Source organism: Narcine bancroftii, chromosome 11 (assembly GCF_036971445.1).
Source record: "Narcine bancroftii isolate sNarBan1 chromosome 11, sNarBan1.hap1, whole genome shotgun sequence".
Lineage (NCBI taxonomy): Eukaryota > Metazoa > Chordata > Chondrichthyes > Torpediniformes > Narcinidae > Narcine > Narcine bancroftii.
The window spans coordinates 92,565,633-92,578,187 of NC_091479.1; the positions used below are offsets into that span (position 1 = coordinate 92,565,633).

The following is a 12,555-nucleotide window of genomic DNA, read 5'->3' on the forward strand; positions in this document are numbered from 1 at the left end:
AGAGCCAAAACCATCTGCTTATTCTCATATATTTGGTTTGCAGAATGGTCCAAAGTTAGATTTCTCTCTTTTTTCGCAAATGCATGATCTTTTCCTGTTATTTCCTCCTTTATGTCCAGATAAAATATCTAACTTGTGGCAGTGTGTTTTTTGCTGTCGGTATCAGGTTTGTTTCTGAAGCAGTATACTTCTGCCATGTGTCTTTTGGTGTGCTTTTTTTTAAAAAAAACAACCCTCGTCTTCTCTGCTGCAACATATGCACAGGGGATTTGATAAGCAAAACTAATTAAATCCTTTGCTCTTTTATTTTAAGGGAGTATTTCACTGTAACTGAAACATGAGGGCAAAAAGCCCGGAAACAATTTTTTTTGTGATATATGCGATGGAACTCTGCATTTAGGTTATCCAAATTTAACTAGAAAATTGAGTTTGAACAGAAACTGATCTTTATCAATGATGAATAAGTATTAATAAAAATGTTGGGACATGTTATGTGGATGCCAAATGTAAGGACTTGTTGAAATTCTTTTTCAATGATACTATTTTCAAGAAAAGCCATTTTTATTTTGTGTATCTTCTAAACTTAATGAGATATATTGCTAAGACTACGTAATTGCTGAGAATATCTGTTTTATCTCTCAAAATTAAACTGACATTCTTAGTGATCTGGGTGTCAGAGTCCAGCAGTCACTGAAAATTAGCATGCAAGTACTGCAAGCAATTGGGAAATTCTTTGTCAGCTCATGCCTGATGTTGACCTAACCTGAGGAAGGAAGGAGTGCAACAAAGGTTCAGTTCAATTACATTCTTTATACTCCAGTGTACAAAAGAATGATGGTGAGCTCAATAAAATGTATAACATTTAGAAACTGTGAAAATGAGAAAATTCTGGGATAATGTTTTTACCTGGTAGAGAATCTAAAAGTCACGGTTTTAATAAGGAGTTGACCGTTAACAATCTTCGGCTAATCTTTTTGTTTGTTGATTCTCACTTTCTTGAGTCGCTGTCAAATTTTGTAATAATTTTGGAGATAATCCTGTTAACTGTCTTAGGAAGTGTCATTAATGCAGTGGCTTTAAGTGTTGTTTAAAAAAACATTTGGAAGTTGAGTTGATTGATAGACATCCAGTGACTTTTCTATGAATGCAATTTATTGTTCACAGAACATTTTAAAATTAAGAGCGTGTAACGTGATCAATAGTACTCGGCGACTTGTGAGGAGCACACATGCTTTTGTTAACTTACAACTAATGGCAAGTATTTACAGAGGTCTTCAGCTGAATCAGGGGTAAGGTGGGAAAACAGAGTTTATATTGTGACCGACAGGGGGGCAGAGCCAAGAGGAGGGGTCGGCTGTCTACTCTACACACAGATAGTGAATTCCAATTCACTGCAGAGTGAATTGACAGATATGCTCAAAAGGGAACAAGGATTATGTGGATAAAATGGGACAGCAGGGTTGAGGTAAAAGATTAGCAATAATCTTATTTAACTTTAGGGTAATCTTGGAGGACCAAGTTGCCTACTCCTGATTGTAAATCTTATTTATGTTCTAAGTGTTGTTCATTACCCAGTGTTTTCCTCATTGGCATTCTAGTTCTGTCTGCAATCTAAATGTAATATTTTGGTTTTTTTTACTTAATATCTTGTCAATATCTGTTAAAGCTGTGAATTTTGTCAGCTGTAAAATACTGTCGTACGTTTGCAGATCCTAGCTTCCAATCCCCTCACGGAGCCAAGTATAAGATGTAAGCTGGAGTGCATGAATTAACGGGGCAATCACCTGAGAAAGGGGCACAACTCTTCTTCCTCCTTCTGGGCCCAATTACATCACGTTTTATCGCTGTGACAACTCATTTCTACTGTATAATTTTGCTACGACAATGTGACAAATAAAGTAAAAATAAAATACTTTAATGTTGTCAGTAGTAAAATATATATGTGGAATTTTTTTTTTTCTTTGGCTTGGCTTCGCGGACGAAGATTTATGGAGGGGGTAAAAAGTCCACGTCAGCTGCAGGCTCGTTTGTGGCTGACCAGTCCGATGCGGGACAGGCAGACACGATTGCAGCGGTTGCAAGGGAAAATTGGTTGGTTGGGGTTGGGTGTTGGGTTTTTCCTCCTTTGCCTTTTGTCAGTGAGGTGGGTTCTGCGGTCTTCTTCAAAGGAGGCTGCTGCCCGCCAAACTGTGGAATACTCTGCCAATAAATGCTTATTTCAAATACAGCAACCAAGTGACTTTGTCCTGATAGCAGTGTTCCAACAAACCCATCTAGTTGAGAGATTACTTCAGCAATTCATCATTTTGGAACACATTCAGAAGGTTTCATTCTAGTCAACATGACCTTCATCTGTGAAATATACTTCAATTTCCTAGTAATATTATGAGCAAGGGTTCCACTTGTTATTATGATTAAAAATAATGATCAAGCAACCTAGTACCTAGTATTCTTAACCAATCGTGCTGAATGGAAGAGAATTTTCAAACCACCTCACTTGGTGAGGGCTGAATTTTTCAGCAAATTAAAATTAAATTTTCACCTACCAAAATCCTTTTTGGTACTATGGCAAGACCAGTTCTTAAATTGGACGCAGAGTATTGAAGGAAAATGCTCTACCAGATGCAGCCCAAAGTTGACAAGAATCAAGAAGACAAGTTAACAACAAGATAGGAATTCTTAGTCACTCAGAGAATTCAGACCAATGCTTGTTTTACCATTTTCGAAATTTTTCTCGAACCAAAATGTAGTTTGATACAACTGGTGGTGTGTCCAGAATGTTCACAACTCAACTTTTTGTCATTTTAATTAATGCCAGGGTGTTAGACAGGAAAGAAAACTTTTTACAGGTTCAGATAATTTTTAATTTATTTTAAATATGGCTTTTTTTAAAAAATTAATCACAAAATTATTTGATTGTAATGAGTGTCAATGTTGATGTTTAGGAGATTTTTACAAAATTTAATCTCATGGAATTATTAAATGTGGGCATATTTTATAACTGGTAATAAGCCCAGTTTAAGCAGTAGATGGTAGTCGGCAAGGATGTATGAAGAAATTAAACAATTGGAATACATTGGGATCCTAAACAAATGGAAGTTGATTGATCTGAAGAAAAGAGTAACGTTTGCCAGTCCGTTGTCATTGAGATGGTGCTTGTTTTTTTTCTACATGTTGGCTAGTGGGAAATAAATAAGAACATTAAGATTTGATCCACTGCAACCATATGGCTCTCTATAAGCTATTCTTGTACCATAAAATAGGTTCGCCTCACACTTTGGAATATTCTTTACTTCAGAACTGGTATTATTTGAAGTGTATTTCTAGTTGAAATAATTTTTCATTTTTTTTTTACTTAACCTTTCAGACGGTATAGGTTTTCAATTTCATACTCTCACCATCTATAACTATATTTCAGGGGTGAGGAATTCTCCTCCTGATAAACAATGTGATCATTTTATAAAATATTCCAATTCCAAATGTGAAAAAGAGTATGTTTTTGAGTATTAGATATAAAATGCATTGCAGTTTTAAAAATGCTATGTATCATGTTTTACTAAAATGTCTTTTGACACGTTTGAAAACATCTTACAACATAGATTTCAAAAATTTTTATTAATTTCTGATTGAAACGTTATCTTGATGGAATGTATACAAAATTCTAAATACATGTACTTTAGTTATGTGATTTTTTTCATTTTTTTGTCATATGTCAAAATATATTTGGAAATTTGCAAGGAGATTCACATATAGTCATTCTATATGTGGTTTTCAAATTATTTTTAATGAAAAAGAATTTCACACTTGTTGGATCAACTGCAAATGTGTACAATGAAAATTACATTGTACAGCAGCTTATACAATGTGATGTTAACATTCTTCTTCTCTTTGGCTTGGCTTCGCGGACGAAGATTTATGGAGGGGGTAAATGTCCACGTCAGCTGCAGGCTCGTTTGTAGCTGACAAGTCCGATGCGGGACAGGCAGACGGGGTTGCAGGGGAAAATTGGTGGGTTGGGTGTTGGGTTTTTCCTCTTTTGTCAGTGAGGTGGACTCTGCGGTCTTCTTCAAAGGAGGTTGCTGCCAGCCGAACTGTGAGGCGCCAAGATGCACGGTTTGAGGCGAGATCAGCCCATTGGCGGTGGTCAATGTGGCAGGCACCAAGAGATTTCTTTAGGCAGTCCTTGTATTTAAATGGCATATTATGTGGTTGGTTGAATGTTACATATTTATGAATTTTATTTCACCCGTTTGAATCAACCCAGTGTGCTTTCCATAACCATATAACCATATACAGCACAGAACAGGCCAGTTTGGCCCTACTAGTCCATGCCGGAACAAATCTCCACCCTCCTAGTCCCACTAACCAGCACCTGGTCCATACCCCTCCAATCCTCTCCCCTCCATGTAATTATCCACTTTTTCCTTTCATCTATCGACACAAGGGAACACGTGTGAAACTTGTAGGGTCCTTATTGTCACTTTTGTTCTTATTTCATACTCAGAGAAAAATAAAATATTTAAGTTCAGAGGATACTAGTAATTCTCAGCACAACTTGTTGCTGAGTATTTGTAACATTTCCTATTAATGTTTCAGACCTGTGAAATTTTGCTTTTGAAAGAAATATTTTCATTGTTTGTATAATTGTGTAAAAAATTATATAAACGAAATATATTTTGGGCTTCTTGAACAGTATCTAAATTGACCATAATTAAGAAAACCTTCATGTCTCAAAGATGGCAAATTCTGAGAGGTAAAACCTTAATTCAGCCAAATGGGGGAGCCAGAGGGCATTGAGTAAAACACACAAGTCTGAAGTCACTGTGATTGCAGTAAAAATACAGAAATGCTGAAGAAACTCCGGTCTCGCAGTATCCATAGAAGATAAAGATGTATTACTCGTGTTTTAGGACTGAGCCCTTTAAGGTATGAGAACAACCAGTCAGGCACCTGAATAAAATAAACGGAATGGGGAGGAATACAGGCCACAAACAAAATTGGATATTAAGAGGCTAAGAGAAAGGAAAGATGAACATTTATTGGTGTTATTGGTGGGGGGGAGGAATTTTGTGTCTGTGAATGCAGAGCAATGGTAAAAGAGAAAGAGAGAAAAGGGAAGAGAGAGAGAGCACTACAAGAAAGGAGACGGGGATAAGTTGATGTTAATGCCATCTGGTTGGAGGATGGCCAAATGGAATATGAGGTGTGCCTCCAATTTGTGGGTGGTGTAAGGTAAAACATCATGAGATGGGAATGTGTAAGGAGTTACCCTGTGCAGGGCTGTAACAAGAAGGGGAGGTGTCCTTGTACTCCTGTTAGGTAAAACATCATGAGATGGGAATGTGTAAGGAGTTACCCTGTGCAGGGCTGTAACAAGATGTGAATGCATCCTTGTACTTACAAGATAAGAGAGACATTGATGGATTGAGAGGCAGGAAGCTAGCAGGGAAAGGATAGCAACAGTTTTAGTCATTGGACAAGTAATGATATGATGATGTTCTAAGCACGTATCCAAGGGTATAAAAAATCACCATTTTGCTGATAACGGCAGAATGCATTCTCCGACTAACATTGTTAGTTGCAAGTGTTACAATCCGGTAATAAAGAACAAAGAACCCTGATTTCAACTCAGTCTGGTGTTTGTCTCACTCATTCATGAACAAAGCAGACCTAACAGTGGTCACAGTCTGGCAGTGCATGAGACCACGGACAGACATGTCGGCAAGGGAAAAGGGTGGGGAATTGAAAAGGGTGACCACTGGAGATCCCCACTATTGCGGCGGATGGAGCCAAGATGCTTAATGAATCGATTTCCTAGTCTGTGTCTGGACTCTCCAATGTAGAGGAGACCACAACAGTAGCACCAGATGCAGTAGATGACCCTTGCAAATTCACGTGAAGCATTGTTTCACCTGGAAGGATTGTTTGGGGGCCCTGAATGGTGGTGAGGCAGGAGGTGTGGGTGCAACTGGAGCACCTCCTGCAGTCACAGGGGTAGATGCCAAGAAAGTGATTGGTGGGAAGGGAAGAGTGGACAAGGGAGTCATGGAGGGAATTAGCCCTGCGGAAGACAAAGAGAGGAAGAGCAGGGAAGATGTGTCTGGTAGTGGGATCACGTAGTAGGCAACAGAAATGGCAGAGGATGATTTGTTCAATGTGGTGGCCAGTGAGGACAAGGGAAATCCTGCTCTTGTGTTTGAGGATGGAGGGGATCAGAGAAGATGTATGGGTGATGAAGAATATATAGGTAAGGGCTGAGTTGGTGGTGACAGGGGAAACTACCTTGTTTGAAGGAGGATATTTCTGATGATCCAGCATAGAAGATGATCCTGGGAGCAGATGTGGCAGAGGCATGGAGAGAATGAAATGGAATCCTTACAGAGGACAGGGTGTGAATTGGTTGGTTTGTAGATATGTAGATAGGGTTTGTCTTGTATGGTGGAGACAGAGAGATCAAGAAAGGGGACAGTGTTGATAAAGATGGACCAAATGAATTTGAGGTCAGGTGGAAGATGGGACCAAAATGGATAAAGTCAATGAGCTCATCAATGGTGCATGAATGAGGCAGCACTAAATTATTCATTGATGTCGGGGAGGAAGAGTTGAGGAGCTTGTAGCATTGATTTCTCCATGTAGCCAACAAAAAAGGAAGGTGTAGCTGGTGCCCATGGCTACCCTTTTGTCTTGGAGAACATGGGATAAGTCAAAGGAGGTTATTGAGGGTAGGACAAGTTCTGCCAGCCAGAGGAGGGTGGTGGAGGGGGTACTAGTTGGGTCTATTGTCGAGAAAGAATCAAAGAGCTCTGATGCCTTTTGTATGGGGAATGGAGGTGTATAGTAATTGAATTCCAATGGTAAAGTTGAAGCAGTTGAGTTTCTAGAAGTTGTTGAAGTGATAGAAGGCATGTGAAGGATGATTTGACCAGGGTGGGGAACAAAACAGAGTAGAGGTAAGTGGATTCCAGTTTGGTGGAGCAGGACCACACAGAAACAATGGATCTGCCAGGACAATTTGGTGTGTGGATCTTGGATAGGAGGTAGAACTGTGCAATGCGGGGTTCAGAAACAATGAGGTTGAAGGCTGTGCGGGGGATATGACCGGAAGTGATAAGTTCCGAGATGATGTGTGAGACATTTAAATGACAGAATAAGATGTAGTAAGATCTCCATTATCCATAATTCAAGGAATCGGCAAAAAATTGTGGAAAATAAATAGGTAAAAAAAAAGTTTAAAATTGGCACCCCCTAGTGGTTAATTCACCAATCATGCAACACGCAATCTCAAGCATCTGGCAAATAAGCTTATGCTGCATCTACCAATCCCCATGGGTGCCTAATACTGGGGGTTTTATTATGGTTCTATTTAAATATAAACCAACAAATCAACTCTTAATTTATAGCTTCCAACAATTCTGTATTCTGATTTAAAACTTCTGTATTTTTTAACCTTTTTATTTTATTTTTTGATGGTTGCTTGAATTAACTATTGCCCGTTATTTGTATGTTGCAAAAAGATTTGTGATAGATTTATGTTATATTTTACATTGTATATAGATATGTTTTAAAGGAGGCAAATTATGGGGTTTTTAGTTACATCACACTCAGATATAAATACTTCAAAACAGATCTCATTTAAAATACCAGAGCTCTGCTCTAGCCAGACAGTCATGGCTCCGAGTGCCTTTGCGAAAACTTTGAAGAATGCCTATGAGGCGTTCACAAGTAAGTGTTAATTGGACATGCTGTTGAGTAATGGATTATTGTTTTGGAAACCAACAGATAAACAGATTAGGATGATTAGGTCCAGGGCCACAGTCTGTCTGGGTGCAGTTGGCTGTTCTAAGAGGGTCATGTGTTTTTCTCTGAGTGATAGAGATGGAGTTCTACAGTTCAGCAGCTGGGACTGAATGGTCCATACAAGAGGAGATGGGTGGCTGTATCATGCTTCTCTTGAAATAAGGGAAACAAAAAGGAACTCTGTGATGACATGAAAGAAAAAGGTTATCATCTGGAAAACCTTGATGGAGTAAGTTTCTTCGGCAAGACACTGAAGTAGCTGATTGGAAGGAATCAGTGACCAATAAATTTCTCTCTGAAAACTGACAAGAACCTCCCTGAACAGTAACCATGTACCTTTCAAGCACCAAAGCCTGGTGAAATTCATAAATGTTAAATTCTGTGCCCAGTTTAAGAATTGCCTGATACTGGTGAACATGGAGGAGTGAGAAATGAGATTGGACTGTGAATCAAAGAACTTTTCTGAACTTGCACACACATTACATACACGTGGGCTTAGAATTAGAAGGGGGTTAAGTTAATAGTAATAAGTTAGAGTTTGATCCTGTTTTCATGTTTAAAGATGATTAAAAGCAACTTTTGTTTAAGTAACCATTTGTCTTTGTGAATTTCTATTGCTGCTGGGTTATGGGTCCTCTGGGCCCATAACATTTTCTATAATTTTAGTGGAGAATTAGCATTTGCTTTTTCAATAGAGGCATAATGTTTGCTTTTTTAAAAAAAAGTTGAATTGTACAATTTGCCGAGATATTTAAATATGCCAGCATAATGTTTTTGTATTCTATGATGTATTATTCTTAAATATTTTTGAGATTCTTCTATTCATTTAAATGGTGATTAACTTTCTATCACATTGATTCAGATCACTATCAAGGTTATTTTTGGGTAGATCCTATACTATTAAAAATATAATTTGGTAATGGTTTATTACTGAAATAGGAGCCTTTTACATGAAAAAATCACAGGCAAAATATTGCAAATACTGGAAATCTAAAAGATGAAAAAAAAACACTGGAAATACTCAGCAAATTAAGCAGCATTTGTGGAAGGAGAAACAGTTGATATTGGAGATTACTAATCTTTCAGTAGAATTAGTAAAAGCTGAGGATAAATATGTTACGATGCATATTAAGATGCAATGAAAGAAGCATGGGTATGAGCAAATCACAAAGTAGAATATATTGTATAAGGTGAAATAGGAACACAATGAAGGAAGCAAAGGGTGGTTCTGAGTGAGTGAAAATGAGAAAAGGAAAATCATTATCTGAAATTACAAAGCGAAAATGCGATGGATGTTTAAAAAATTGAAATAAAATTAGAAAAATCTGGAGATGGTTGTTATCTAAAGTTGTGGAATTTTGTATTGAGGCCAGAAGACTTTAAATACTTTACTTCAGTACAACACAAAATGTACTAGGCAGATGTATGATATTCTCTATGTTTGTCCTTGTTCGTGTGAACAATTTCCATGTACATTTCTAGTCAATGAGGAAGCTGACATAAATTTCATAAAATTAAATGGCTTTTTATCCCAAAAGGGAGGACTTAGAGATGGAATTCATAGATAATTGAACTCTGCACCATTTCCTGTTTTCAGTCTGACACGCCTTACAGCCATGTCTGAGTTTCAGATGTTGGAGAGATTCAACATTAGCGATAATCGCTTGTCAGGTAAGTCGACGTCTGTTACTTTCCTTTTATTGTTTATTTTTGTCCATTTTTATGTGATCGCCTGCTTATCTGTTAGACTAGTTGTTGTCCTAATCAAATGACTTTTAGAGTTGAAGATCAAATGGTTAAAAATTGAAACTCTGTGTCAAAAAAGATGAAGGAGATCATCAGTGACCTGCAGAGGGGGGGGGGGGGTGCAGAAACTCTTTCAACATGCTTTTCAGCATGTATTTTCTTTTTAACATTTACATTATTCAGATTATTTATTTTATCTGTTTAAATCAATTTTGTGGTGTCTTAAGAAAGCAACCTCTATCCTTGTGGACTCTCACAACCCAGGTCAAGACTCTTCACGCTGCTACCATCAGGTAAAAGGTACAAGAGCCTAAAGACAAACACTCAGTGGCACAAGGACAGCTACTTCCCCACTGCCATCAGATTCCTGAATGATCAATGAACCAAAGACACTGCCTTACTTTGACTATTATTGCGGTATTTTTATTAATTTTGTGAGGTGGTTTTTAATGAATGTTTGCACTGGTGATGCTACCACAAAACAGTGAATTTTGTGAATTGTCCATGACAATAAATTCTGATTCTGAATATCTTTCCTTTGTCACAGATCTAAAGAGCTTGCTTTTATCTCTTAAAGGATGTCATAGCCTCTTGAAGTTAACACTGGATGAGAATCCTTTTCAGCAAGAATCAGGCTGGAGGTGAGCCAAATCATATTTTTGTATTAGCTAACATGCAAGATTCTGCCATGTGAATACTGAAATATGCTGGAGAACAATAGATTGGGCAGGTAGAGGAATTGCAAGGAATTTTCAAAGCTGTGAATGAGAAATTAGGATTCATGTAGATTGTTACTATTAGTACAATATTGTTCTCTCCTTCACTTCTGGCATCTTGCATATCCTGATTTTAAATAATTGTCTCCTTCAATTTATACTTACCAAAGATGTAAAAATTGCTCATTCTGTTGCCACTTCACTTTTGTCCATCAAGCTCTTTCCCTCCACCTTCCCTCACAAGACGTAATCTGTAATTTTTTTTTTTCTCTGCTTTTTAGAAAACAGAAGAGTTCAGGAATAGACTCTTTGGCCCACAGTGACTGTGATGCCAATTTAAATTAATCCCACCTTCTGATACATGTTCTATATCTCTCCATTCCTTGGCTGTCCATGTGCCTGCCTAAATGCCTTCTAAACATTTTAATCATTTCTGCTTCCCTGACTTCCCTTACCATCTTATTACAGGTACTACCACTCCCCTCATAATTTATCTCATTAATCTGCTTTAAGATCACCCTGTGACCATAATCTGTGCCATCCAGAATTTGATGTAGAGTAATATCGTTTTACAGCAAGGAACAGGCCTTTTGTCCTAACTCGTTCATGTGAGCAAATTGTCCATCTGAGTTAATCACATTTGCCTGTATTTGGCCCATATCCCTCTAAACTAGGAGACTCCAAAGTGGTTGATATCAACCCTTGGGGGTCGATGGGACAATCTAAGGGGCTGATAAATGCCAGGGGGTTGAAAGAGGGTCAATAAATGGTGAGAGGGGGTTGATTGAAATTTTGTGGTGTCCAGAGCCACCACCTCCCTCCCCCGCCATCCAGTGTCACCAGCATCCGAAGGATTCCATGAAAGGGTCAAGGAACTTAAAAAGTTTGGGGACCCCTGCTTCTAATCTTTTCCTGGCCATTTACCTGTTTAAATGGCTTTTAAACATTGTAATTATACTCACCTTTACCACATCCTTTAGCAGCTCATTCCATATATCTACCCACTCTTATGAAAATCTTTCCCCTCAGGACTCTCTTGTACCTTTCCCCTCTCCTTTAAATTCTCCTACCTTGGGGAAACAAAAGCACTTTGAGAATTTATATTATCTATGTCTTTCATGATTTTATAAACCTCTATAAGGTCACTTTCAGCCTCATAAGTTCCAGGGAGAAAAGTCCCAGCCTTTCTAGCCTCTCTTTAGATCTCAAGTCTTCCAGTCCTGACAACATCTTTGAACCTTTCCTGCATCCTTTCCACCTTAATGATATATTTTTTTATAGCTGGAAAAACAGAAATGCACATAATACTTTGAGTGGTCTCCCTAAAATCTTGCTCATTTCTTGCTCATGTAACACGAAGTACTCAACATTTCCATCCTGGAGAAATGACTGACTATCTGCGCCTCTCATAATTTTATATGCTTTTATCAGATCACTCTTCGTCTCTGACATTCCAGGGAAAACAATCCAAGTTTGTGCAACTTCTCCATATGTATCTAATAGTCTCCAATTAAGGCAATGTCCTGGAGAACCTCATCTGCATCCTCTCCAAAGCCTCTGCATCTTTCTAATGTGGCAACCAGAATTGCACGCAAAACTTCAAATGTGATGTAACCAAAGTTTTATGCAATTGCAACATGACTTCCTAACTTTAATGGTCAACATCCTGACAAATGTAGGCAAGTATGCTGTACATCTTCTTTACTACCCTATATACTTGTGTTTCTACTTTCAGGGAACTATGGACTTGCACCTCAAGATCCCTCTGTATATCAGTGCTCCTCAGGAGCCGACATTCACTGTATATTTTCCTCTTAGATTTGACCTGCCAAAGTTCAACTCTTAACATTTGTATGGATTAAACTCCATTTGCCATTTCTCTACCAACTTTTTGCAATTAATCTATGTCCTTTGACAATCTTGCTTATGACCACAATTCAGCCATTTTTTTTAGCTCTCTAGTATACTCTTGTATACTTCCTTTATTTTTTGTCCGAATCATTTATATATATATATATCACAAACAACTGTGTTCTCATCACTGATCTTTTCATAATAATACCCCTTCAATTCGACTTTCTGTCATCTATGGTCAAGCTATACTTTTCTAACATTATTGCTCCTTACCTTTGCATGATACCATGTAACCACTTACAGCACAGAACAGGCTAGTTCGGCCCTACTAGCAAATCCCCACCCTCCTAGTCCCACTGACCAGCACCTGGTCCATACCCCTCTAGTCCCCTCCTATCCATGTAACAATCCAGTCTTTCCTTAAATGTAACCAATGATCCCG

At 38.1% G+C, this 12,555-nt stretch overlaps 1 protein-coding gene across 8 annotated transcripts in view; it reads left to right on the top strand.

The window, feature by feature from the left end:
• The window catches only part of lrriq1 (leucine-rich repeats and IQ motif containing 1), a 129,731-nt gene that overhangs the window by 46,130 nt on the left and 71,046 nt on the right, over positions 1 to 12,555 (top strand). For 7 of the 8 annotated variants that reach the window (XR_011346723.1, XM_069904045.1, XM_069904042.1 and 4 more), the window contains 2 exons: positions 9,395 to 9,468; positions 10,091 to 10,184. Coding sequence is in view for 7 of the 8 variants with exons in the window: in XM_069904045.1 (XP_069760146.1) it covers positions 9,395 to 9,468; positions 10,091 to 10,184 (168 nt within the window). In the remaining variant the exon portion in view is untranslated. The remainder of the gene's footprint in view (positions 1 to 9,394; positions 9,469 to 10,090; positions 10,185 to 12,555) is intronic. The other variant, XM_069904043.1, reaches the window with a different exon arrangement.